Source organism: Miscanthus floridulus, chromosome 11, assembly GCF_019320115.1.
Source record: "Miscanthus floridulus cultivar M001 chromosome 11, ASM1932011v1, whole genome shotgun sequence".
Lineage (NCBI taxonomy): Eukaryota > Viridiplantae > Streptophyta > Magnoliopsida > Poales > Poaceae > Miscanthus > Miscanthus floridulus.
In genome coordinates this window covers 28,274,764-28,302,350 of record NC_089590.1, presented here as the reverse complement: position 1 = coordinate 28,302,350, position 27,587 = coordinate 28,274,764, and the positions used below count along the sequence as shown (strand labels likewise).

General features: G+C 51.4%; 2 protein-coding genes across 2 annotated transcripts; one reads left to right on the top strand and one right to left on the bottom strand.

Moving 5' to 3' along the window:
• Positions 1-2,547: 2,547 nt before the first annotated feature.
• LOC136491735 (uncharacterized) lies at positions 2,548-2,850 on the top strand. Its single transcript, XM_066487987.1, has one exon. It carries the CDS (start codon positions 2,548-2,550, stop codon positions 2,848-2,850), a length of 303 nt encoding a protein of 100 aa, XP_066344084.1.
• Positions 2,851-24,846: 21,996 nt separating this feature from the next.
• LOC136492967 (UDP-glycosyltransferase 85A2-like) lies at positions 24,847-26,866 on the bottom strand. Its single transcript, XM_066488990.1, has one exon. The coding sequence runs from the start codon at positions 26,592-26,594 to the stop codon at positions 25,125-25,127; it is 1,470 nt and encodes a 489-aa protein (XP_066345087.1). The 5' UTR covers positions 26,595-26,866; the 3' UTR covers positions 24,847-25,124.
• Between the last annotated feature and the right edge of the window lie 721 nt (positions 26,867-27,587).

Here is a 27,587-nt window from a genome sequence, read left to right as displayed (position 1 = left end):
CGGTGGCGTGCGGCAATGCCCCGCCACCAAGCTCTGCCCCGCCACCTCCTGAGGAGCCAGCTCCGATGAAGTAGAACCCGGCGATGGCACCATCTCCATACCCTTTTGGGTTGAGAAATCCCGCCGCCTCCTATGCTTATGCCTATGCTTCCACTCACGCGGAGCCCTCGGGACACCACCAATGTTTCGCCCTTGACTTCGGTACCGTGACTTCGACTCACTCCCACACCGACTCCTCGGAGGTGGACGAGGCATGGGCCAAAGCGGATTTCTCTGGGCTTCGTGACCCTAAAGCCATGCGCCGCTTCCTAGCCACGAGTGACTATTGCTTCGGCTACTCCATCTCTGACGATGAAGGAACTTACGATCCCACTCGTGAGTGCTTCCACGTCGGACTCGGGATGCCAAGCACGTGCCATGAGGACAAGGGGGCAGGCAACCATACTCTACTTCGCCAGGGAACGGGCGATGCCACACCCTCACGCATTGTCCCACCGGCAGCACAGAACAAGAACCTTGCCCTCGGACAACTTCGATGCTTGAACCTGGAGCAGCTCCGTGAGCTTTAGGCCAAGGTCGAGCAAGATCGACTCCTTCTGCAACATCTCCAAAACACTCTCGAGCAGGAGCAGCAGGGCTATAGTGACAGTGGAGGAGCCTAGCGGTGGGCTCACGACGTCCACCATCGCATCAACGACGATGAAGGGGGCGATCACCCCCCCAATCTTCAATCGCGCTCGCCAGAATGTCATGGCTGCGGCGATGCTAGTGCGCGTGATGCCCAAGCCTTCTACCACGGAGGGGCAATGGGTTCACGCGCGAGCTCTGGGATCTCCTCGAGACCGCCGTGGTGCAGCTGGCCGAGAGTTCTGCCTCCTGATGGCGCGGAGCCGCCTCGAACCTCCCCTCGGCACCGCATTGGCAGGATAGGGAGGCCTCGGTTTGTCACGAGCCTACTCGGGCGCCGACAATCAATAGGGTCCCGATGCTGCATGACCACCTTGACAACCGACGTGAGGCATGGGACGACCACGAGGTGGTCAGCAGGCGACGATGCCACGATAATGAGGGGCCCGCCCGCAGCTACCGTCCACACCGAGGCGGCCGCTACGACAGTGAGGAGGACCGCAACCCCTCACCTGAACCGCCAGGCCCTTGAGTCTTTAGCAGGGTCATCCGCAGCGCTCAGTTTCCAGCCTGGTTTCACCAACCAACCAACCTCATGAAATACAATGGTGAAGCCAACCCTAAGCTTTGGCTGGCTGATTACCTCCTGGCTTGTCAGCTAGGCGATGCGGATGATGACCTGCTCATCATCTACAACCTCCCCTTGCTCTTGTCGGACTCGACACGAGCCTGGCTCGAACACCTTCCTCCCTCACAGATCCATGACTAGCGTGACTTGGTTAGGATCTTTGTCGGGAATTTCTAGGGCACATACGTGCGCCCTAGAAACTCCTGGGACCTTAAGAGCTGTCGCCAGAAACTGGACGAGTCTCTCTGAGACTTCATCCGGTGCTTTTCCAAATAGTGCACCGAGTTGCCCAGTGTCGGTGACTCAAAAATCGTCCAGGCTTTCCTCTCCGGCACCACCTACTAAGACTTGGTCCGAGAACTAGGCCGGAACGTGCCGCGCTCGGCTGCCGCGCTGCTCAACATTGCCACCAACTTCGCCTCGGGCGAAGAGGCAGTTGGGGCCATCTTCCCCGACAATGACACCAAAGGGAAGTGGAGGGATGAGGCCAACGAGGCCTCGGCGCCCCGCCTCCCCAAGAAAAAGAAAAAGGGTCGCCAGGGGAAGCAGGAGATCCTCGAGGCTGATCTAGTCGTGGCCGCGGAGCACAAGAATCCCTGAGGCCCCAGGGGCCCGGGCTCTTTGACGACATGCTAAAGAAGCCCTGCCCTTATCACCAGGGCCTGGTGAGGCATGCCCTCAAGGATTGCACCATGCTCTGGCATTATTACGCCAAGCTCGGGCTCCCTGATGATGATGCCAAGAAGAAGGGCGCCGGTGACCGGGACGATGATAAGGACGAAGGGTTCCTCGAGGTGCACAACGCCTTCATGATCTTTGGTGGACCCTCGGCGTGCCTTATGGCGCGCCAGCGAAAGAGGGAATGCCGAGAGGTCTTCTTGGTTAAGGTGGCCACTCCTCGATACCTCGACTGGTCTCAGGAAGCAATCACCTTTGATCGGGATGACCACCCCAACCATGTCCCGAATCTCGGGCAGTACCAACTTGTTGTCGACCCAATCATCGGCAACACCCGACTCACCAAGGTGTTGATGGACGGAGGCAGCGACCTCAACATCCTCTATGCCAACACCCTGGAGCTCCTAGAGATCGACCGGTCATGGCTCTGGGGTGATGCCGCGCCTTTCCACGGCATCGTGCTAGGGAAACGCATGTGACCCCTCGGGCGCATCGACCTTCCCATTTGCTTTGGCACCCCCTCCAACTACCGCAAGGAGGTCCTTACCTTCGAGGTGGTTGGGTTCAAAGGAACCTACCACGCCGTCCTGGGGCGGCCATGCTACGCCAAGTTCATGGTGGTTCCCAACTACACCTACCTCAAGCTCAAGATGCCGGGTCCCAATTGCATCATCACGATTGAGTCCACATACAAACATGCATACAACTGCGACATCGAGTGCATCGAGTACGCCAAGGCTCTCATGGAGGCCGAGACCCTCATCATCGACCTTGACCGACTCGGCAGCCAGCTGCCCGAGCCCAAGCGTCGACCTAGGAATTTCGAGCCTACGGAGGCCATCAAACTCGTCCCAGTTGACCCTGCATGCCCCGACGACCGGGCGCTAAGGATCAGCGCCACTCTCGGCATCAAATAGGAAGTCGTGCTCGTCGACTTTCTCTGCACGAATGCCGATATGTTCGCATGGAGTCCCTCGGACATGCCGGGCATACCGAGGGAGGTCACCGAGCATGCCTTAGACATCCGGGCCGACTCCAGGCCAGTGAAGCAGCACCTACGCTGATTCGACAAGGAAAAACGTAGGACCATCGGTGAGGAGGTGCAGAAGCTCTTGGCGGCTGGATTCATTAAGGAAGTATCCCATCCAGAGTGGTTGGCCAACCCTGTGTTGGTCAAGAAGAAAAATGGGAAGTGGAGAATGTGTGTAGACTACACCGGTTTGAATAAAGCCTGTCCGAAAGTCCCCTTCCCATTACCTTGAATCGATCAAATCGTTGACTCCACTACGGGATGCGAGACCCTATCGTTCCTTGATGTGTATTCCGGTTACCATCAAATCAAGATGAAAGAATCCGACCAGCTCATGACTTCTTTTATCACACCGTTCGGTATGTACTGCTATGTGACTATGCCCTTCGGCCTTAGAAACGCAGGGGCCACATACCAGTGGTGCATGACCTAAGTCTTTGGCAAACACATTGGGCGAACAATCGAGGCCTATGTGGATGACATCGTGGTCAAGTCCAGAAAGGCTGGGGATCTCGTCGATGACCTGGAGATAGCCTTCAAATGCCTTAGAGAGAAGGGCATCAAGCTCAACCCCGAGAAGTGTGTGTTCGGGGTCCCCTGAGGCATGCTCTTAGGATTCATAGTCTCATAATGCGGCATCGAGGCCAACGTGGAGAAGGTCTCGGCCGTAACCAGCATGGGACCAATCCGAGACCTCAAGGGAGTGTAGAGGGTCATGGGATGCCTTACGGCCCTGAGCCGCTTTATCTCGCGCCTTGGCAAAAAGGGCTTGCCTCTGTACCACCTCTTGAGAAAATCTGAACGCTTTTCTTGGACCCCCGAGGCCGAAGAAGCCCTTGCCAAGCTCAAGGCACTACTCACCAGTCCTCCTGTCCTAGTACCGCTAGCCAGGGGTGAGCCCCTCTTACTCTACGTCATCGCAACGACCCAAGTGGTTAGCATGGCCATGGTAGTGGAGAGGCAGGAAGAGGGGTAAGCTACCCTCACATCCAGAAGCTGGTCTACGCCGTAGTCCTGGCCCGGCGTAAGCTGCGTCACTACTTCGAGTCCCACCAAGTGACCGTGGTATCGTCTTTCCCCTTGGGAGAGATAATCCATAACCAGGAGGCCTCGGGTAGGGTAGCCAAGTGGGCCATCGAGCTTATGGGGGAAGCCTTGACTTTTGTGCCTCAGAAAGCGATTAAGTCTTAGGCCTTGGCCGATTTTGTGGCTGAGTGGACCGACACCCAACTGCCACCTACTCAAATTCAGACGGAGTGCTGGACCATGTACTTCGATGGGTCCCTAATGAAGATCAGGGCAGGCGCGGGTCTGCTCTTCATCTCGCCCCTTGGAGTACACATGCGCTACATGGTTCAGCTCCACTTCATCGCCTCCAACAACACAGCCGAGTACAAAGCCCTCGTCAACGGCTTGCAAATCGCCATCAAACTTGGGGTACAGCGTCTCAACGTCCAGGGCGACTCATAGCTCATCATTGATCAAGTCATGAAGGAGTCAAACTGCCTCGACCCCAAAATGGAGGCATACTACAAGTCGGTATGTCACCTAGAAGACAAGTTCGATGGTCTCGAACTCAACCACATCGCACGGAAATACAACGAGGTTGCAGATGATCTGGCAAAGATGGCATCGGCACAGGCTCCGGTCTCCCCAAACATCTTCGCTAGAGACCTCCACAAGCCTTCCATCGACTATGCCTCGGCAGCGGAGGAGAGCCCACCGGCCGAACCCACCGCAGGTCTCGACGCCCCTTCTATCGCCGAGACTCCCTTGGCCGAGCCTAAGGTCATGGAAGTCAACACAGAGCCTCCCCAGACCGACCAGGACACGGACTAGCAGGTCCCATTCCTTGATTGGCTCGCTCGTGGAGAGCTTCCAACTGATAGGACCAAAGCCCGGCGGCTTGCGCGACAAGACAAAACTTATGTCCTCTGCAACAGTGAGTTATACCGACAAAGTCTATCTGGCGTCCTCCAATGATGCATCACCACCGAGGTAGGCTAGGCCCTACTTTGGGACTTGCACGCGGGGGCTTGCGGGCACCATGCGGCGCATTAGACGCTCGTCAGAAACGCCTTCCGCCAAGGGTTCTACTGGCCGACGGCGGTTGCTGATGCCACCAAGTTAGTACGCTCCTGCGAGGGATGCTAGTACTATGCATGGCTTACGCACCTCCCAGCCCAAGCCCTCCAAACCATCCCCATTACATGGCCGTTTGCCGTGTGGGGCTCGACATGGTTAGGCCTCTACAGAAGGCCCCCGGGGGCTACACCTATCTACAGGTAGCAATCGATAAGTTCTCCAAATGGATCGAGGCTCGCTCGATCAATCAAATCAAATCCTAGCAAGCGGTGCTATTCTTCACTGACATCATCCATAGGTTCGGGGTTCCAAACACCATCATCACCGACAATGTGACACAGTTCACTGGCCAAAAATTCCTAACATTCTACGACAACCACCACATCTGTGTGGCCTGGTCGGTCGTAGGACACCCAAGGACAAATGTCCAAGTAGAACGCGCCAATGGCATGATCCTACAAGGCCTCAAGCAAAGAATTTACAACCGGTTGAAGAAGTTTGGCAAGAAATGGCTCGCCGAACTCCCGTCGGTCATCTGGAGCCTAAGGAACACTCCAAGCCGAGCCACGGGGTTCACACCTTTCTTCCTGGTCTATGGAGCCGAGGCTGTCCTCCCCACTAACTTGGAATATGGTTCCCCGAGGCTACAGGCCTACAACGAGCAAAGCAACTGCACCACCCGTGAAGATGCCCTCGACCAACTAGAGGAAGCCCAAGATGTGGCGCTACTACATTCAGACAAGTACCAGCAAGCCCTACGGCGCTATCAGGCCTAGCGCATTCGAGGTCAAGACATGAAGGTAGGCGACCTAGTGTTGAGGCTAAGGCAGAGCAACAAGGGCCACCACAAGCTGACCTCGCCGTGGGAAGGACCATACATCATCGCCCAAGTGCTGAAGCCCGGGACCTACAAGCTAGCTGATGAGAAGGGCGAAATTCTCAACAATGCTTGGAACATAGAACAGCTACATCGCTTTTACCCTTAAATTTCCAAGCATTGTATACATTGTTTCTCGAAATACAATTAAGAAACATTCTTTAGTTGTTCTAATTCTTCGAGAAACCCCGCGAGCCCATCAAAGGCCTCGACATTACGATAACATCACAAGGGAGACATGGCTCTGCTTCTGCAGAACCGAGCCTCCCTCGAGGGATAGATGGGGGATTCCCCCCTAAGTCCCACGCGCTATTTTTTAGTCGTTTTTCAAAAAAAAATTCCTACGCCAAAACTCTCTAGCACGCTCTAACGAATTAGTTGTGAAAAACCCAAGGACCGAAAGTCTGTCTCAGGGCCAGAAGGTCGGTAGAGTCACGAGATGGCCTACGCCTCTAGGCTACGGCACTCCCTCACCACCTTTCGCCCAAGGGGCGGCTTAGGTTCTAAAGAGGTTTTTTTGCAAAAGACATCTGATCAGAGACAACAGAGGGTAGAGGCTTAGAAATACAAGAAAAATGATTAAGAAGCACGATTACTTTAAAAAAGGCCTCGATGGCCACAAGCATCACGATACAAAGTTAATCCCTAGTTTATTTACATGGCCTCTCGGGCCCCGGTCAAGGCTCAAGGCCTCTAGCATCGGCAGACGGTGGGGGAGGGACCACCTCCTCTTCGAACAGCATGGTCAGCGCCATGCCGGGGCCCTCCGCCGCCTCCATTAGCTTCACAACCACCTTGTCGGCCTCCTCGTCATCATCGGGCAGGACGTAGCCATCGCTGATGGCTTGGAGGTCAATGCCAATGTAGTGCGAAAGCGATGATGGCCAGCGCGCGCTTGACGCCCATATGCAGCGCCCCTCGGAGTCGCTCGCCCACTTGGCCACTCAACGCAATCAAGTGGCTCCCGAGAGAGCTTCCTGACTGGACCCCCTCGACTTCTAGGGCTTCGTAGGTGGTACGGGCGGCGCTCTTCAGCGCATCATGCTCCCCAATCTCGGTTTCAAGCACCGCCTACACTGCGGCGGAGGCCTCAGCTGCCTGGGTGACCTCCTTCTCTAGCTCTACACCAAACGCAATGGAACAAGGTTGAGCACAAAGGAGTACAAGCCAGAACAAGGGTGGAAGTCTATAGAACTCACCCTCGGCCTTCTGCCCCCAGCGTCGGGCCTCGACCTGCGAGGCCTCGGCTTTCTCCTTCCAATGCTGGGCCTTGACCTGAGACACCTCGGCCTTCTCCTTCAGGCGCTAGGCCTTGACCCGAGCAGCCTCGGCCGCCCTAGAAGCCTCTCTCCCTAGCTCTACGTTACACCAGGGAGTTAGGGAGCGAACACAAGAAAAGCGAATAAAACGAGGCGAATATGACTCACCCTCGGCCTTTCCCCTCCAGACCATAGCCTTGGTCCGGGAGGCCTTAGCCATCGTAAGGGCCTCATCTAAGGCGCCTTTCGTCAGCTGGTGCGCACTCTGCTCCGCCCCTAGCTGCCCAGCAAGGACCTTGCCCGAGGCCATGGCTTATCTAGCCCGGGACCTGAAGGCGTCCCGCTCACCGGCCATGCGGGTCAGCTCCTCCTCCAACTCCTTGACTCACATCACCAGAGGGCCAACCTACTCCTGGGCCATGGCTGCCTCTACCTTTGTATCGGCACAACGAAGGCGGAGGTCCTCCAACTCCACGCTCCGCGTCGCCAGAAGTTCGTTGGCACCGGCAAGTAGGCCCTTCTACCGCTAGAGCTGGTCCTAGATGTCCCTCTCCTGCCGGAGAAACACCGACTTCCCAAGGGATCAGGTCTCGAGCTCCTGGGTAAGCAGAACCAGGGGCATTCACTACAAGAAAACTCGGAAAAAGACAACACTGCATGAGAAAAGAAAGTGTGAACCTGGGTGACTCCAGGCAGATCGTTGGCCACCACAGACAACGCCGTCGGTAGTGACCGCTCCGCTAGCTGGCGGTATTGCTCGAAGGTGTCCCAGTGCCCGCCCTCAGCCGCATCTTCGAGGGTGAACAGAGGCTCCCCCTCAGGGTCGTCTTGGCTCTGCCACAGGACACGCGGGTGATCCCACCCGCGGGGCTCGGGTCGAACCTGCACGAGGGCCGAGCTTCCCTCGCCCGAGGTCGGAACTGGCTGCTCCATGGCGCCAGCCACCTCAGCGTCTAATGTAGATGGGGTCCCGATCTTCCGTAATGTTCAAGATAAACAACGATTTGTTCGGAGAGCGACACACCGATCCGGCTTCAGATCACAAAGACCCAAACCCTGCAACCTTAGCACCACGTCTCCTCTGGTTATCAACCGTGTCACAATCCAGTTGACCTCACCAAGAAGGCTAATCCCTGCTGCGAATCGAAGAACACAAGCAAGAACAAGATAAAAAGCAACTCAATTAAAGTGACAATTGCAGATGAATGATTAAGCACTCGAAGTTGGTGTCTTGCAAACCGATAACGGCGACTGTTCAATGACAGATTGATCTAAAACAAAACTCAAAACCTAAAGTAGGTGGTGGCTACTAATTATATAGCCTAAGGGACGTCCAAGGATCCCTCTTCACGTCCTAAAGGTGCCCCAACACGTTACAAGGCCCAACGGCCCAAAAGACGACGATGCAGCACCGTGACAGATTCTGGATGTCAAATTGTTTCGACGATTCCCGTTGATTCCGAAGAGGTTTTGATGTGAAACCACTTGGATTGGCTTCCTTATCAAATTATCTTTCCATCCATATGTGGATCATCGAAAACGAAGTTCAGATGCATCCTAGTCATCCGTTTTATTGTAGACTAGTCCTGACTGCCGAGGCAGACTCGAACTCGGATTGGACTGGGCCTCTGGCTTGGCTTGGACGTTCTTGCTGGCCCCCTAAGGTGGTGGCCAAGGAGGATGACGTCCAAGGCCATCTCTTAGGTGTTCTCCATCTTCTTGGGGCGTGCTCCAACTTGGGCCTAGGTCCCAAGGATGTCTAACAAGCCCATGACAGTGTGGCTCCCGCCAGAAATAGCAATAGAATATATTGGTGATTTGGAGGCCTTGCCAACGTGATATTGAGATGGGACTAGATCTATTTGAAAGCTTATCAAACAAGCTTTCCATCAAGTGCTCATTGACCTCGATCGCACTCTAGATGGATGAGTTATGGCCTTCCCAATGAGGCACTATCAGGCTACCGACGAACCAAAAGTTCAACTTTGATGAACTTCCATTATGAAACACATTTGAACCTACAATCAAATAGTGACATGTACATGTGGAACCAAGTGAATTATAACCAAAGCCACTATGCAAATGTAGGAACGAGCGCACCTTATAATCATTGTTCATATCCGAAGGTGCCATGTCCTCATCATCCTCCCCTTCTTGACAACAAACCGTCCTCGGTTTGAGCTTAGCTGGTGGACAAGTTGTCGGTAGTAGCCAACATTGCTCCCCTTCTTGAAATTTAACCTGTTGCCTCATTACAAAACTTAGGGATTTCAACATGATAACATTATCGCTATTGGTGCCCTCTAGTTGATCATATTTTTGCACAATGAAAGGAGATTTCAGAGTTGAACAAATATAGACACGATGCACCATATACTCTCCTTTACAATTATATTTGCCAATAAAGTGACATGTACATCTAGATAACCATGACAATCCTGCACAATTAAGTTTCTCTTCTAAACTACTAAGAGCATATAAAGTATCAAACTCAATATAACCCAAAGTATTTGAAGAATACAATAATTTCTTTTCTTTTTTTCGGTAGCAATGGGAAGCAAACGTTTATGTTCAGCATAAGTAATTGGTTCCAAAACATGGAAAACTAAAGCATCATCAACTAATTCATCTTTATCACAAGGAACATCAAGCAAATTATCATGGGACAAAGATAAATCAAGAGAGGGTTCCACTAACAATTGCTCTATGATAGCATGGTTTGTGGAAAAATTTAGTACATTAAGACAATTTTCACCTTCCGTGAGTGTAGCACCATGGGCATTACCTGTGTTCTCAGCAGGAGTAATAGGTGCATTGTGAAGTGATGGTTCTAAATTTGCATATGAGGTTGTGAGCTCCTCATTTTCTTCCATGTCATCCTCTCGCTTATATACATTATCCTGCAGAAGGTTAGTCATAGCAAGAGGAATAACAACATACTTTTCCTCTAAATGGTGCACCTCATCATATGAAGTCAAAACAGGAGGTGGATTAACAAAGGTTTCTCGCATAAGGAGTTTCATATCATTCCAAGTTTGAGGTTTATTAGAAGGATCTAAAGACTCCCACCAAGATAAAGCAGAATGTCGCAAAACACTAGCTGCATTTTTTACCTTCCTCCTTGGACACATAAAGCGAGTAGCAAATATGTTATCTATGGCAATTTCCCACTCCATGTACTCATCAGCACCTATACCATCATAAGTCGGTGGATACGAATAACTTGTCATTGTTAGAAGACAGCAAAAGACAATACAAAAATATTATCCCTATCAAATGACTACGTGGTTGCAGTGGTGTCACTTTTGACAGCAAGTGGAAGCGTCTTACCAAGCTCTTACAAAGTTCTTACCAATGCAAGCAGTGGGTAGTACAACCGGCGGCTGGTTCGTGATACCTATGAGGCAGTGGTACTAAGATTGCAAGGGTCTTTTTCTGTACCAATCTGAAGTATATGTGGAGCTTGGGAGGCACGAAAAAGAACAAATATATATATGTGGCACACAAGTCAGTGACAAACAGCAATATTGAATAAATGTCCAGAGCACTTGTCCTAGTTGCTGGCCTATACGTGTTCCGATCACCAGTTGTGATAAACAAGAGAGGAAACAAGGATGAAAGGAAACAAGTATTAAAGGTAGCAACGGATATGAACAAGGCAAAAGGTACCACAAATAATAGAGCTATTGAGTGTTCCTTATGTGCTCCTTTTCGATATCTTCTATTCTCTTTTACTATTTTTTTCTTTTATTTTTTTGTCCAATCTTCTTTTCTTGCTTTTGCTCTTTTGATATTTTTTCTCAGCAAGGAGCACACAAGAATAAACCACAAAAAAATTGAGCTCAATTGAATAAAAGATGTGGCCTATAGAAAATTAGGACTGTGCTCTAAAAAGCATACCAAAACTTGTGGGCTCAGAAACTCAATTTTTCTAATCAAATTTCGAAATCTAATTTTTGCGAACCCAGCTATGCTAGGATGAAATAGATCTAAAATTTTTTGGCGTTCTCCATAGATATAAAATTTTTCCCGTTTTGTGTTCGGATGCAAAAGTTATGACTGTTTTAAGGAAGCTGCTCGAATCAGGGATTTAGTGGACACAAGATGCAAACCGATGGTGATACGGAATAGCGGCGGATGAAGGGATCAACACAGACTAGAAAAGAATACAATCTAAACCAGCAACAAGACTTTGACCTAGGACACAAACTCAACAAAGCGGACTCTGAAACTAAATCATGCAAAGGCTATGGCGCGGATGGTTATAGGATAGGAAACAAATATGGCATTGGACTATGGGATAAAAGCAAAAACACTCGAACTAAGGGTAAGATGCGAACTTAACGGTATACCGAAAGCTCTGATACCACTTAATGTAGACGGGGTCCCGATCTTCTGTCAGGTTCAAGATAAACAATGATTTGTTCGGAGAGCGACACACCAATCCGGCTTCAGATCACAAAGACCCAAACCCTGCAACCTTAGCACCACGTCTCCTCTGGTTATCAACCGTGTCACAATCCGGTTGACCTCGCCAAGAAGGCTAATCCCTGCTGTGAATCGAAGAACACAAGCAAGAACAAGATAAAAAGCAACTCAATTAAAGTGACAATTGCAGATGAATGATTAAGCACTCGAAGTTGGGGTCTTGCAAACCGATAACGGCGACTGTTCAATAATAGATTGATCTAAAACAAAACCCAAAACCTAAAGTAGGTGGTGGCTACTAATTATATAGCATAAGGGACATCTAAGGATCCCTCTTCACGTCCTAAAGGTGCCCCAACACGTTACAAGGCCTAACGGCCCAAAAGACGACGATGCAGCGCCGTGATAGATTCTGGATGTCAACTTGTTTCGACGATTCCTGTTGATTCCGAAGAGGTTTTGATGTGAAACCACTTGGATTGGCTTCCTTATCAAATTATCTTTCCATCCATATGTGGATCATCAAAAACGGAGTTCGGATGCGTCCTGGGCATCTATTTTATTGTAGACTGGTCCTGACTGCCGAGGCAGACTCAAACTTGGATTGGACTGGCCCTATGGCTTGGCTTGGACGTCCTTGCTGACCCCCTAAGGTGGTGGCCAAGAAGGAGGACGTCTAAGGCCATCTCTTAGGTGTTCTCCATCTTCTTGGGGTGTGCTCCAACTTGGGCCTGGGTCCCAAGGATGTCTAACAAGCCCATAACGACAGTGTGGCTCCCGCCAGAAATAGTGACAGAATATATTGGTGATTTGGAGGCCTTGCCGACATGATATTGATATGGGACCAGATCTATTTGAAATCTTATCAAACAAGCTTTCCATCAAGTGCTCATTGACCTCGATCACACTCTAGATGGATGAGTTATGGCCTTCCCAATGAGGCACTGTCGAGCTGCCGACGAACCGAAAGTTCAACTTTGATGAACTTCCATTATGAAACACATTTGAACCTATAATCAAATAGTGACATGTACATGTGGAACCAAGTGAATTATAACCAAAGCCACTATGCAAATGTAGGAATGAGTGCACCTTATAATCATTGTTCATATCCGAAGGTGCCATGTCCTCATCAGCGTCGACCACCTCTTGCGCTCAGGAAGTATCGTCGGAGGAGATCGGATGGACCTCCACCTCCTGGGCGCCCTCCCGCGACGACGGCGGGCCTTGAACCAAGGGTGCCACCGAGGCCTCTGCCGCATTCATCTCCACTTCTTGGGCCGATAGCCTCGCCACAATCACGTCGGCCTCGGTAGTCCCGGGGGCTCCAGCCTCCGCCATCGTGGCCTCAGTGGTCCCAGGGGCTCCAGCCTCCGCCATCGTGGCCTCGGTGGTCACAGGGGCTCCGGCCACCGCCGCTGCGGCCTCGGCTGTCCTAGGCGTCCGGCCTCCGTCGCCTCGGCCCCTGAGACCCCGGGGACCTCAATCTCGGTGGCCTCGGCAACTGAGGGCACCTCGGCCACATCCGACTCATGGGCCTCGCCATCGTGGGGCAGAGGCGCTCCCTCCCCCGTCTATGTCAGGGCCGCCTCGGTAGCCCCTCCTTGTGTGGCCAGCTCCTTCGGGTCGGCCCTCGCCGACGCCGCGCCGTGTTGTAGGGCGGCTTGTGCCTCCGTCACCCAGTAGGCAGAGGAGCCAGGGTTCACCTTGAGCGCCTTAAGGGGCGCCAAGGTAGGCACCTCCACGGGTCGCTTCCGACTAAGGACAAAACACTTACAGGGTCAGCACGAGATAAAAGAACGAACGAGAAACGCTATGGCTCCACCAAAAATACGCTTACCTCGAGCAGGGCTGCAACCGCTTTGGCATGACAACCCTCGTCTGCAAAGGCGGTGGCGGTGGTGGCGGCACGACCTCTGTATCCGTTGGCACCGGTCGGTCCTCAACGGACCCCAGCACCCCCTCAGTCCTCTGCGGGGGTAGTTGCGTCGTCCCCGCTGCCACCTGCTCCACCACTGCCGTCGAGCCCACCGGGCTGACGGCATGCTTTCCCAGCGCCCGCGCCTCGGGCGTGTCGGCCTCGGCCCCGAGGTGGGCGATTGCTGACCTCGGGGCAGCTCCTCCTCCTCCCCTTGGGAGCGCCAGGTTGCTTGCCGACGCCCCGAGCATCATCTCCACGATGTCAGTGAGATGGTCCAGGGGACCCCACCCAATCTTGCCCTCGTCATCTCTGTCCGAGGCATCCGTCGATAGCGATGGCGATGGGGACTCCTCCAATGGGAGACCGTCCTTCCTCTACTACCGACGGCGCTTATCCAGTTCCTCGCGCACGAGGATCTTCTTCGTACGCTTCGCCACCTTGGCATCCTTCCGCCTTTTCTGTGCCTCGGCGTGCGCCCGGTTGACCGCCCACCACCTTGCGTCCTCGGGAACGGGCGGCAGGGAGGCTCGCACATCCCTCATCCCCTGTAGGAACAGTGAACACGGGTAAGGGAACAAGAAACAATGAGAAACGGGGAGGCCTCAGGGGCTATAGAGGCACGTGACTTACCAGCGAGAGGAACCCCCGCGATGGGCGCATTGCAAAGGGGGTCAGGCCACCGCCCCTCAGCTTCGCCTCCACCATCTCCCTCACCCGGCGAAGAATTTCCTCGTCAGAAAGGGTGGAGGCAGACATTCGGATGCCCTCGATCAGCTCATCCGGCCTCATCTCGAACAGGCGCCGCCGCCGAGCCATCAGCGGCAGCGCCCTCCGGCGGTGGAAGGCGGCCACGACCATAGCCGCAGTAAGGCCGTGGTCTTGCAGCCTCTCCAGCCCCTCTAAGAGTGGCTACAGCTTGGACTGATCCTCCCTTGGGACGCCATACTTCCACCTCTCCGGGCAGCTCCCCACGATCCACCCGGTGTAGGGGGGAAGTCCACTGTCGTCATTGCGAAGATAGAACCAGCTCGTGTACCATCGGCGATTGGTTGACGCGAGCTGGGCCAGTATGTAGAGGTGCTGATGGTCCTGGCGCACTTGGAGAGTGCAGCCGCCGGCCCTCACTACCTTCCTCATGCCTGACGTACCCGTCGGCTTGGTGGTGTGGCCCACCCAAAAGAGGTGGAGCCACAGCTCCCAATGGGGAGCAATCCTTAGATACCCTACGCAGACAGCAATGAAGATGGACACCTACGCGATGGAATTGGGGTTGAAGTTGTGGAGCTCCATGCCATAATAGTGCGGGAGCGCCTGCATGAATCGGTCCGCTGGAAGGCCGAGGCCATGCTCGTGAAAAGACACGAAGCTCACGATGTAACCATCACGAGGCCTCGACTCCGGCTCGTCCGATGGAGCGATCCACTCCGGCCTATTGGGGCGGTAACCGGACAAAGAAGCCCGTCGTCGACGAGCGACTGAAGCATCTCCACGGTGACGTCGGATGGACCCCAAGGGTCCGCCTCGATGACAACAATGTCGCCAGCCATGAGTGCGGTGGAGGGTTCGACTATGGCGGTGAGTCCCTCTCTCCCTCTCTCTCTCTCCGCCTCGCCTTTCTCCCTTCTTCCTCCCGGGGCTCTCTGCTCTAGCGATGGCTCAAAGACGGCAAAGCTAATGCGGGCAAGGTAAGGAGGGGAGGGGCGAGGCTCATTGCGTATTTATGCAGGATGAAGGCGAAACAGACGTGCGACAAAATCGGGGAAGTTTCCCTCAGATTCGGTGCGGTTAATCCCGATCCGATTTTACCGCCCACGTGCCCACCTTTTCCTCATTAATCGCGGGAACAGTTATGTCCCATCCACTGACACCGCGTCGTGTCCGACCGCTGTAGCGGCAGGCATTGTTCTGCCTCCCCGAGAAAATCACCTCAAAGGGTGCGACAGCCATTGTCGAGCTGATAGGGGAGATATCCCCCACCCTATTCCTTTCAGACGAAGGAACTAGGCGCCGAGCCCATTACGGTCCAGGGGTTCGAAGGCTAGGCCCCTAAGGGTTTCGACAGCCGCCCTAGGGCAACAGAGTCAGGGACGACCACAAGCGTGCCCACATGAGGTCGAGACCCAAGCAAGCGAAACTCTTGGGACGCCCTAGGTCATGTCCGAGATCGGCAGGGAGATCTCCAAATGGGATCCCACCATAGGGAGGCACCGAGCCACCGGAGCCCAGCGAACGGCCCCAGCACCCACTAGAGAAACCCTCTGGTACTCTTGGAGTGTGTCTCTAGACTGCTAGTCGACCCCTAGCGAACGGGGCATGGGCCTCCACTCGGACTCACCCGATAACATCTCACCGGAAGTGCCACCGCTTGCGCCCATCGAGGGTAGCTTGGCATATTCCACCCCTCCTTCCAAACGAAAAGGAAGCGCGAGGGTCGTACCAAAAGCCAGGGGAACCCCTGACGGCCCCCTTGCTCTATGTAGAGGCTAAGGGGCTCTTCCTGCAACCTTGCCGAGACCCAGCGACCCAGGCTCGCATTCGAGGGGGCTCAGCAAAACAACCCCTCCTTCCGAGCGAAAAGGACGTGCGAGGGTCGTTCAAAAAGTCAGGGGAACTCCTGACAATCCTCTTGCTCTATGCAGAGGCTAGGGAGCTCTTCCTGCAGATATGCCAAGACCTCGCGACCTAGGCTCGCACCCAAGGGGGGCTCGACAAACAAACCCTCACGCGCGAGGGGCGTACAAAAAGCCAGGGGAACTCCTGATCGCCCTCTTGCTCCGTGCAGAGGCTCGGGGGCTCTCCCTGCAATTTTGCCGAGACCCAGCGACCCAGGCTCACACACAAGTGGGCTCGGCAAAAAAACCCCTCTGTCCGAACGAAAAGGATGTGCGAGGATCAAACAAAAAAGTCGGGGGGACCCCTGACCGCCCTCTTGCTCCATGCAGAGGCCCAGGGGCTCCTCCTACACCCAAGACAAAGACAAGCGACCCAAGCCCGCACTTGAAACTCGAGAAAAACACGATAAAGGGCATCGAGCCCGTTATGGTCTAGGGGTTCGAAGGCTGGGCCCCTAAGGGTTTCGACAGCCGCCCAGGGCAACAGAGTCAGGGACGACTATGGACGAGCCCATACGGGGCCAAGGCCTAAGCAAGCAAAACGCTTGGGACGCCCTAAGTCGTGTCCGAGACCGGTAGGGAGGTCTCCGAATGGGATCCCACCGTAGGGAGGGACCGAGCCACCGGGGCCCAGCGAACGGCCCCGGCACCCACTAGAGAAACCCTCTGGTACTCTTGGAGTACGTCTCTGGACCGCTAGCCGACCCCTAGCAAACGGGGCACGGGCCTCCACTCGGACTCACCCGATAACAGCTCACCGGAAATGTCACCGCTCGCGCCCACCGAGGGTAGCCTAGCATATTCCACCCCTCCTTCCAAGCAAAAAGGAAGTGCGAGGGTCGCACAAAAAGTCAAGAGGACTCCTGATCGCCCTCTTGCTCCGTGAAGAGGCTCGGGGGTTCTTCCTGCGATCTTGCTGAGACCCCGCGACCCGAACTCGCACTTGTGGGCTTGGCAAATACGATAACATCCCTCGGTGAATGTGAGAAAAAGACCCTGGAGGAATAAATCCACTCCCCCAGGCCCTCAGGGGCTACACCCGGTGGGTGCGCTCGCGCGCACCCACCGAGACCTTGAAGTACGAAACACTATTCTGCTAGGAGCTACCACAAGTCAAAACCTCAAGAAGAGCGCTCACTCTCTCCCTAAGGCTCGGGGGCTACTGTCGGGTACCATAAAACGGGGTACCCCGAGCGTATACCAAAAGAATCACTTAAACCCCATCAATAACAGAGCCAAAGGGTAAGCCATTTGTTAAACCCCGGCCTCGTCCGAGCCCGCCAGCTCTCCGCCTCGCTCCTGGCCTCGCACGGGAGGTCTCGACGGCCTGCCAAACCTTCGCCTCGCGAGAGGCCTCGCACAGAGGGCCTCGACGGGGAACCGATTCTCCGTCCCGCCCGAGGCCCCGCGCGTAAAGCCTCGGACAAGATGACAGTTCTCCGTCTCGCTCGAAGCCGACTCGGCAACAACCCGTCGCTTCCGCCTCGACCAGTCTCTCCGACAGCGCGTCGCGTCCCATTAATGCGTCAACCACTCCCGTAATCTCAGCCGGACGACGGCTCGACACCGCAGAATGGCCGACGGAACGAGAAGTCACATCAACGCCATACTGACCAGGACTGGGCGCGGCTGGGGTTACCGGCCACTGTGTTCCGGTGCTGTGCCACGATCAGCGCCTGCACTACACTGTGCCACGTAACCCCCACCCCAGAGACAACGCGGCATGGGGAGTCCGGGTCACCATAGCCTCGGAATCAGCGTACGAGGTCAATTGTTCCCTCCAAGCCTCGGCAATCTACATCAGGGTCTCGGCAATCTCGGGATTCACGTCTGCCGAGACCCCCATGATGGTTCGGCCTCGGCACCGACTGAGCCTCGGCTTCTCGTGCAGTCAATACATAGTGACCCGCACGCCGACCGCCACGTCCGCTTCAAGGTAACACTGGAGCTCCCACAGCGCACAGGATCGGATGTGACTGGCGTGTCACCCCAGTACTTCAAGGACGAGACCACTCCGTCGCCCACGCAGCCAGATTAACAGGCTACAGGGCTCGGACATGCCGCCTGCGTTCACACGACGCTGTGTAGCTAGCGCATGTATTACCCTTGTCCCCCTTCAACTATAAAAGGGAAGGACCTGGGCCGTTTCTAGGATCGGAGAAAAACGATTAGGCCTATGCCCACGCAGCGAACTCACGCATGAACACACAGACGAACGCTCGAGCTTCTCCGCTGCCTGAGATCAACATCTCAAGCAATCCACGCCACTCCACGTAGAGACCTAGGACTAGTTCCCTCTCTCGCCCTGCTTATAACCCCCTACTACGAGCACTTCAGTGTAAGGAATACAAGATCGACCTCTCAAACTAGACGTAGGGTGTTCATTACCCGAACCAGTATAAACCTTGTGTCTCTTTGCATCACTATCCGAGATTGAGAACACGCAGTACAAATTTACTAATTGGTTGAGGGCCAGACGGTTCGAAACACCGACACTGAGAGACATAGTTTTTAGAAATTTATGGATAATATAATTATGTTCATTCTCTTGCTAGTTCATACTCTAATAATTTAATGTTTATATAGATTTTTCTTATCTTTAATTTTTTTGGAAACTCTACTACATATGTTTTTTTTCCACGTTAATAGTTTTTTCTTTGCACTTATTTGTATATTTGGCATGTACTCCCTCAGTCACATAATAAATATGTTTCTAGACTAGAAATTTCAAACAGATTAAGGGTGTTGGCAAAAGACGCATGTCACACCCTCTGATGAGGACATCACCTGCCTGGATACAACCACATTAGCAACTTTTGATTCACAGGTGAAACAATCCTTTACCATGATTGTATTTGATACATTTGATGAATTGATGCTGCACCATGATGTGTGTTCGTTGTCATTTTCAGAAATACTTACATGGATCAAGGGAAGGTTTGATTGCATATGGAAAGCATGGAAGGTTAATGAAGTTGATTGGGGACCAAATCCATGTATTCCTAACGTCCTCCACCTGGACACCACGTCACTTTTGGTCCAAGGAAAGAAAGAGATCAAATCCAACACGTTTTGGGGCTGGATTCGGACTCCAGGACAGCTCCAACTTGTGATGTTCACCATGGTCGCATACGGACTCGGATTGGGACGTTCTAGCACTTTTTGGAAAGCTTCTCAAGTCTATTTTCCAACGGATCTGGACTCATAGCTATATCTTATCCGATGCTTCCGTAGTCGTCGTTTTCACGCCAGGACCTTTTCTGCCTTTGGTGCTGCGTCACCCTATTTTGGGCCGATGGTCCATGTATCAAGTTGGGTCCATTAGGGACGCGTCCTAGGGTTGGAGAACGACCCCAACACCCCCCTGGTCATTCCCCTAGGTATTAATAAGGATTAAAGCCACCACAAACAGATTGGGTTTTGTTTAGATCAAGTTTAGCCATTGCTACTTCCTTGTAGACGCGTGTGTCGACTAGACCATCCGTTCTACTCGATTCAGAACCCCAACTTTGTGAGTTCAGATTGGTTTTTCATCTCCATATTTGCAATTGAGTTGCTTGTTCTACTTGTTCTTGCTTGTTCCTCGATTGCTTGCAGGAATTACCCTAGTGGTTTGGTTGATCGTGCTCCACAAGATCGCGACGGCTATTGGAGGTGGTGTATCGGTTGCTAAGGCGCAGCATCCTTGGATGGTTGTAGTCGGGCCGTGAACGTCATCTCCATCCCCAAATCGAGTTATCCACCTTCTCTCATCGAAAGATCGGGATTCACCCTAGCGGGTTCATATCAGTTGGTAATCAGAGCAAGGTTGATCGGTGAGAGACTTCCAGTTCTTTGCTGTTTTTAATCTCCTTTAGTCCAGAAAAAGCCAAAACAAAATTAGTAGATTAGTTCTTCATAATCCCAAAAACCCTTTGAGCTTAATACTATTACTGCTTAGTTAGGGCTTATTGAATTAACGGTTGCATCGTCGTGTCAAGTTGCTGGTCTTAGCATCTAGTCGTTTAGAGTTTCGAGTTCTAGTCACGTTTCTGTCACCATCGCAGATTTGAGTTTATTTGTTTCTCTCTACGAATCCGAGTGGATTTCCAAATTCCTTTGTTTTGTTTACCACCATTATCCTAGCCACGTCCTTGGAGGTTTCATCCACGTCCATATTTCCATCTACAAAAAGGAAATCCAACAAGATCAAGGTAGAATTCGATTCGGAGTCCTGTTTTATCCTGAAAAGAAAAGCACCATATTTCCTTTGTCAGGAGTCCGAATAAGGAGTTTAAATATAATCTGGAAACCTTAACTTGTGCTCTTTCCAACAGATCTGACATTGCTCCTAAATTCATTTTGAGCGCTTCGTAATCGCCCTGGAGATTTGCGCATCTCCTGGTTTTGCAAAACAGCCACTGGTTTGACTTTGCTACTGAATCACCCTTCCCAAGGATACATTTAATTGCTATAAGTAGCTTGTTATCTCTTGTTGCAAAATTTCAGCTTTGTGCTACTTGAAAGAAAAAGAAAGAAAAGAAAGAAAGAAAAGAAAGAAAGAAAGAAAAGAAAGAAAGAAAAGAAAGACAGGAAGAAAGAAAGAAAGAAAGAACAGAAAGAGAAAGAAGAAGAGAAGGATTTTTCTTTTGTTGTTATTCCTCTCCTTGGGATCCTTATTTGTTGCAGCTCAGTGACTTCGTTTGTGTCTAGGCTCGCGTCTCTAGCATGTACTAGCCTAGGACCAGCACAATAACGTCATTGAGCGTTTGTTCAATTTGCTTGCAACTAACGTGGTTCTAGTACTTCCTTGCTTTAGCCCACCTATAGCTCCACATATTTCGACTACAGCTTGACAGGTGTTGTTGTTGCGGCACCGATACACTTCATTAACCTTCCATGCTTTCCATATGCAATCAAACCTTCCCTTGATCCATGTAAGTATTTCTGAAAATGACAACGAACACACATCATGGTGCAGCATCAATTCATCAAATGTATCAAATACAATCATGGTAAAGGATTGTTTCACCTGTGAATCAAAAGTTGCTAATGTGGTTGTATCCAGGCAGGTGATGTCCTCATCACCCTCATCCTATTTCCTTTCTCAGAGGACATCTCTTGGTTCTGGCAGTTATTGTTTACATGTACCCATGATTTGCTTCTGTGTTAGGAGGCAGTGTTCTATATTTGTGTACAATATTATTTATTTTAGGACAAATTTTAAACTATAGAAAGTTCTTTATTTTGAGACCAAGGAAGCATTTAGTTGAGACCTTGGTTAGAAAGTTATTTATGTTTGATATTAAAACAACAGTCTCAATTTTTAATGCATTCATTTACATATGATCTGTATAGTGACTTTTTTTTGCGTAATTTGATCTGTATAGTGACTGACACACATGTCTATACGTATGGGGTTTGTTTTTTATATTAAAGAAAGAAAAAGGCGATTAGACAGGCAGCATATTTATAAATAAATTAAGATGCATATTTATGGGTTAGTATAGTTTGTTTTAAAACGTGGGTTGAACAGTCAGAATGTGGATAATACAGATGAAAAAGGTCTTTTAAGATCATTTTTCCTGAAAAAAGAAAAGAGACCTCATTTTCATAATATGGATAATGCAGATTATGGCCTACGGATTTCTACCGTTGTAGTTTCCGGGATCAACGTCCTCGGGTTGCGTGATCGTTGATTTTTCTATACCTCCAATGGCTCCATCATCAGAGGCGCCGTCGCCCGGTTGGCTCGATGCCACGATCGGTTGGCGTTCGTTTGTCTCTTTCACTGGAATCTACGGTGCGACATGAGCATGGGAGTAGCCGTACCTGTTTTTCTCCAAGGAAAATCTCCAAGTCTCTGACTCTGACTGGGCTGGCTTCCAACTCCCACAAAAATTATATGCTCCGGACGCGTAGTTGGAAACAAAACGGTCAGATAAACAGAGGGACCGAGATGTCGAGTTTGAGCAAATTAAAGCAGCTCTAGACCTCGATCTCACAGGAAGAAACAGCAGCCAGCAGCCAAAACGCGCAATGCTGGGAGTGCAGGACGCATATCGTGCTGGCCTGCTGGGCCAGTGTTCCGGCATGGTCAGGCCGCACGCATTGACCTGCTGCTGCCGTGCTCCCGCCGGCGCACCACACGTTTCTAACGATGGAGACGCTGTGATGGCAGCCGAACTCAGATTCAATTTGCCTAGTATTATCCCCTTTTGGCTCCGTGCAGCCGGCACGCAACCTGCCAAGCTAAGTGGAGGCGTCAGGCTGATCACTCCTGCTCCCTGATACGTGCGCCTTCTCTGTGAACGATCGCCCGCCCCATACGGCTCCCCGCTACTGGCTCCTTATCCTTTCCCTGCGCAAGGACTGGACGTCCTGCCCTCCTGCTGACCAAATTTCAGGAATTCAACATTCATGCCGCAATCTTTTTGGAACCTTTGCCGGGAACTGACAGCGACACGCCTCATGGCTGTGCACTGCATGATTGAGCTTGCTTTTACTGTACTTAGAGCAAGTATAATAGCAGGCTGTAAGCCGACTAAATGTTGAGGTGGGGGAGAGAGAGGAGGAGAGAGAGGAGAAGCGGGCTGTAAGCTTACAGCCGACTTGGACACAAGAACCAAGAAAGTCTGTGAGAGAGACAAGTGGACCATGTATTAACTGTAAATAGCTAACTATTATATAAGTGGGCTGAGAGAAGGCTGCAAAGAACCTTACAGCCAGCAAGCCGGCTGTATTATTAGCCTTGCTCTTACACGAAGCTAGGAAACTAGTGTCCTTTGGACATGTAAATAAATGGACTAAAAGTGAACTAAAAGTTATAGAATATATTTGTATAATAAATTTATTTAGAGACATAAATGCTAATACTATTTATTATAAAATTGATTAAATTTGAGCTAGATTGACCGGCACGGATACCATAGTTGTATTCTTTTGTGGACAGAGGAGTAGCTTACTTATACAAGCTTGTGCAACACATATAGCATGTCCATCATTGTATCAGCTAGTGCGCTAAATTTAGTAACCTCGTCAAAAAAGAATATAATTCTCGTTTTTGAAGGGAGTCAAACGATTTAAACTTTGACTAAGTACTAACATACGTGATACAAAATAAGTACTACATTAGATTAATTATGAAATATATTTTTTATAGTAAACTCTATTGGATATATAAATTTTAATATTATTCATAATAAACTTGATCAAATATAATTAAACTAGTTTGACTAACACAAATCATATAGTTGCATTCTTTTATGAACAGATAAAGTATAAGACAATGCACTCCACAAAAATAGAGGGTCTCCTCACCTACATATACCGGAACATGGAGCTAGGTGACAACATGCCACACAATGTAATAACCAAACACAATCCTACTAAGTGTAGCTTGCAACTAAATACGAAATATTGAGAACATTTATGTTGGCTTGGGTTGTACCCCATAAGAGCATCTCTAAGAGACTCTAAAACAAATCTCCAAATAGCGGGATTTAGAGGCTCTCTAAAAAATGGCTCTCCAAGAAACTAGAACACCACAACAAACTCTTCATATTTTAATGCTCTTTTTTTTTTCTCAGCCGAGGTTGCAAACATGCATGATCCTGTCCGGAAGTTGAGTTTTCTCTAATAACCAGAAAAATAATGCAAACATGCACTCCCAAGGTGTATGGGACTACTAACTTTATTAGTTTTCTTTTGGGAGACAGTAATAAGCTGATTGGTGCAAATAGTGTCAGCTTTCTGAATTGATTTTTTTTTTTTTGCGAGAAGCTTTCTGAATTGAATTAAGTTCCAAAGAAAGTGCAGAAAAGTTTGTTGGGGCGGTACGATTGGTAGCCGCCAGGGAATGGGAAACACGTATGCAGCATACGATCGGAGATGGGGAGTGGCACTCGCTAGAGGTGGAGCTCAGGAGATGGCCGCGGCAGAGGGGAAGGAGTGCAGGGGAGGGCTGCACGCGAGAGATGGGGGACGTCCGCAAGAGGTGGAGGAGCGCGGAGCGCAAGCCTGTGGAACACAAGACCAGATAAATTAGAGATGCCGATAGAGAAGCTGCTGGACACGTTTTTAACCCTAAATATAAATCGGATTTCGTGGAGAGATTTTGATAATCTCGAGTTGCTCTAAGGTCTAATATTGTAGGCTAAATATAGCATAAGCAACCAATCCTATCATTCACAGATGATGAATGCATAACTTTTTTTAAACAAAGGATGTATAACTTTAGTTCTAAGAGATGCTTGCTACTACAATGGTATTCATTTACATTTCTCTTGCACTACCAGAATTCTAAATTATCTTGAGGGTCAAGAATTTTTTTCATTGACAAAATGAAACTACTAAGGAAAGTGCAGTTTGGTTGGCTGGGAACATAAACTTCCAAGAAAATGCATATTCTTGACATCTAAACCAACAAACCACCAAGGCAATTTTTTTTTTTTGGGAACAACCACCAAGGCTCATTTCCTTGAGTGCTACTATTATTTATAAATACTTTGTTCCATCATCTCCAACTACGAAAATTGATTTTCCTAACTTCCTATTTACACAGTAGGCTTTGTTGTGGCCGTTGATTTGCATTGAGATTATTACCATGAATAGGCCGGCAAGGTGAAAAAAAAATCAAATGTGGAGTTTGGACGGACGACAGCATGCTGGGAGGTACGGAGTACGTACGTACTACACAAGTGTGCAAATAAAACACCCTTGGTTGAAAACCGGGAAGAATCACTGCATTAAAAATCGTAAACATACAAATTTGAGCCGAAGAGAACCCAAGCTACGACGATTAGAGTATGCACTCATAAATCTTACAAACTGAACTCAACATCAAGTGCTTTGTGTAATCACCTCCAAGGCTCCAACTACGAGAGAGATACAGATACTCCTATGTGTAGTGTAACCAAAGTGCAGGCTTCACATAAAACACAAAGGATTTGAATATTAGGAGTCCCAGCTGCGAATGGAGGACGTTCATCAGTGTTCAAGCTAGGCTAGAAGCACCTCTTCGATGAGCTTGTCCACGTTGCGCATAGACCGTCCGTCAGGCCTCGCCGCGGCCACGGCGCTGTCCCTGAGTTGCGTCACGCGCCGGCGCATCTCCTGCCCTTTCTTCCCCTCCATGGCCTCCCGTATGAGCGCCTCTACCTCGCCCCGCCGCACGTCATCACCGATCTCCATCCCGATGCCCCACTCGGTGCGCTTGTACCGGCAGTTGGTCTGCTGCTCGGCGAAGAAGGGCCAGCACACCATGGGCACGCCGCCGCAGACGCTCTCCAGCGTGGAGTTCCACCCGGAGTGCGTCAGGAACACCCCCACGGCCTCATGCTCCAGCACCGCCGCCTGCGGGCACCACGTGGACAGCATGCTCCGTCCCTCCGTCGCGGCTGCGAACTCCGGCGGCAGCCCGGCGGAGTCGCCGCCCTTGACAAGGTCCGGGCGCACGTTCCACAGGAAGGCGTAGCCGGTGTTGGCCAGCCCGCACGCGAACTCGACCAGGTGCTCGTTGGACATCACCGTGATGCTCCCGAAGTTGACATACACAACGGAGCGCGGCGCGCGGCCGTCGAGCCAGCGGAGCGCCGCCTCCTGCTCCTTCCACAGGTTGGACCCAATGGCCGCGACAGGGCTGTCCGCAGGCACGTTGTTCCGCACCGTCAGCGGGAGCGGGCCCACGGTGTAGATGGGCGGCAGGAGCTTCGCCATGGCGTCGAGCAGCGTCGCGTCGAGCGCGTCGAAGGTGTTGATGACCACCGCCGACGCCAGCGACATGCCCGCCGTCTCGTGGATGAAGAAGTTGAGCATGATATCGTTGGGATCCGTGGTGCGCACGAAGCTCGGCATGTCCCGGAGCCGCAGGTCCTTGGGCGCGCCGGGGATCCAGTCGACGACGGTGTCCAGGTACCCGTCGGTGAGCTGCGCCTCGTCCTTGAGCGGGACGATGCCACGCTCGACGAGGTGGCGGTAGTGGTAGTAGCCGATGAAGCCGCAGGCGCTGGCGGTCCAGAGCGTGGCGCAGCGGAGGCCGAGCTCCCGCGCGGCGCGGAGCGCGAAGGTCATGGTGCTGTCGCCGACGACGCACGTCACGGTGGGCCGTCCCTCGGCCTCGGCCTCGGCGTTGATCCTGGCGACGAGGTCCTTGAACCGGGGCAGGCAGGTGGTCATGGTGGAGTGGCAGAGCGCGGGGACGTCCTGGGTGGCGTCGGCTTCGGAGAGCGGGAGGCCGTCGTCGATGGCGGCGAAGCGAAACCCCTCCGCGCCGTCGAGCGCGTTGGGCCCTCGCGCGCGCAGGTGGCGGCGGTGGTTGAACTCGTTGTTGACGAAGGTGACGTGGAAGCCGCGAGTGTGGAGGAGCTTGGCGAGCTGCAGCATCGGCGTGACGTGGCCCTGCGCCGGGTACGGGATCATCACGACGTGCGGCTGCCGACTCTGCCCGTCCACCGGCGGCAGCGAACCCATGATGATTACTGCTCTTGTTACTGCCTACTGCCTACTTGCGACTGGTGGGGGCTAGCAGGCTACCACTACCACTCCAATGTCCAAGGCTCATAGAAGCTCGCCACAAAAGCTGCTGAGCTGCTTGTTAGAATTGGTGATTTGCCTAAAGGCTAAAGTTATTCGTGTTGCACTGTAGCTCTTGCCGCCGCCATTTTTATATACATGCGTCGTCCACCGGGATGGGTCAGGGACACGCCGCTAGCTCTCAGCTTCGCGGCAGGCTGAGATGATCCGTGTGCATTATTGCACCTTATTATTATCTCCACGTGGTGATGCTTGAGATATGTGCCCGGCCCGTGCGCTGCACACCATTAGTTGTGTCAATTTTATTTTATTTCTGTATATACGGTGTAGAGTTTGTTGGGATTCTTGTACGGGTGGGACGTCATCATCTGGATTGTCTTCAATGGGGTTCGGCCGGGTATTGGACAGCGTGTCTTCACCGGAGCCATAAGGGGACCGCGCATCTCCGGCCGGTTCACCATTTACTCCCCCACACCTTCTGTTGATCCGATCCGAGCCCCATACGGCCGGGAGGCTAACGACTTGAGAGCTTGAGTCCACTAGGACCACTACTATTTATTCACCTCAGCTTGCTTTCTAGTAGTACGTACAATATATATATATATATATATATATATATATATATATATATATATATATATATATATATATATATATATATAGAACTACTATTCTGTAGTTGGCCATAGAATAACTTATTCTGTAGCCACTTTGAGTTACGATAATTACTATGTTAATTTACAGTAACTCCTTACTAAGTGGTTTACTATAACATTATGGTAAATATTCTCATGTGTTATAGTAACCCAACTATTGTAAATATGTATTGACATTATGGTAAATTAGTATATAAAATTATGGTAAATAGAGGTGGCTACAGAATAACTTATTTTGTAGCCGGCTGCTGAATAGCCTCTCCCTATATATATA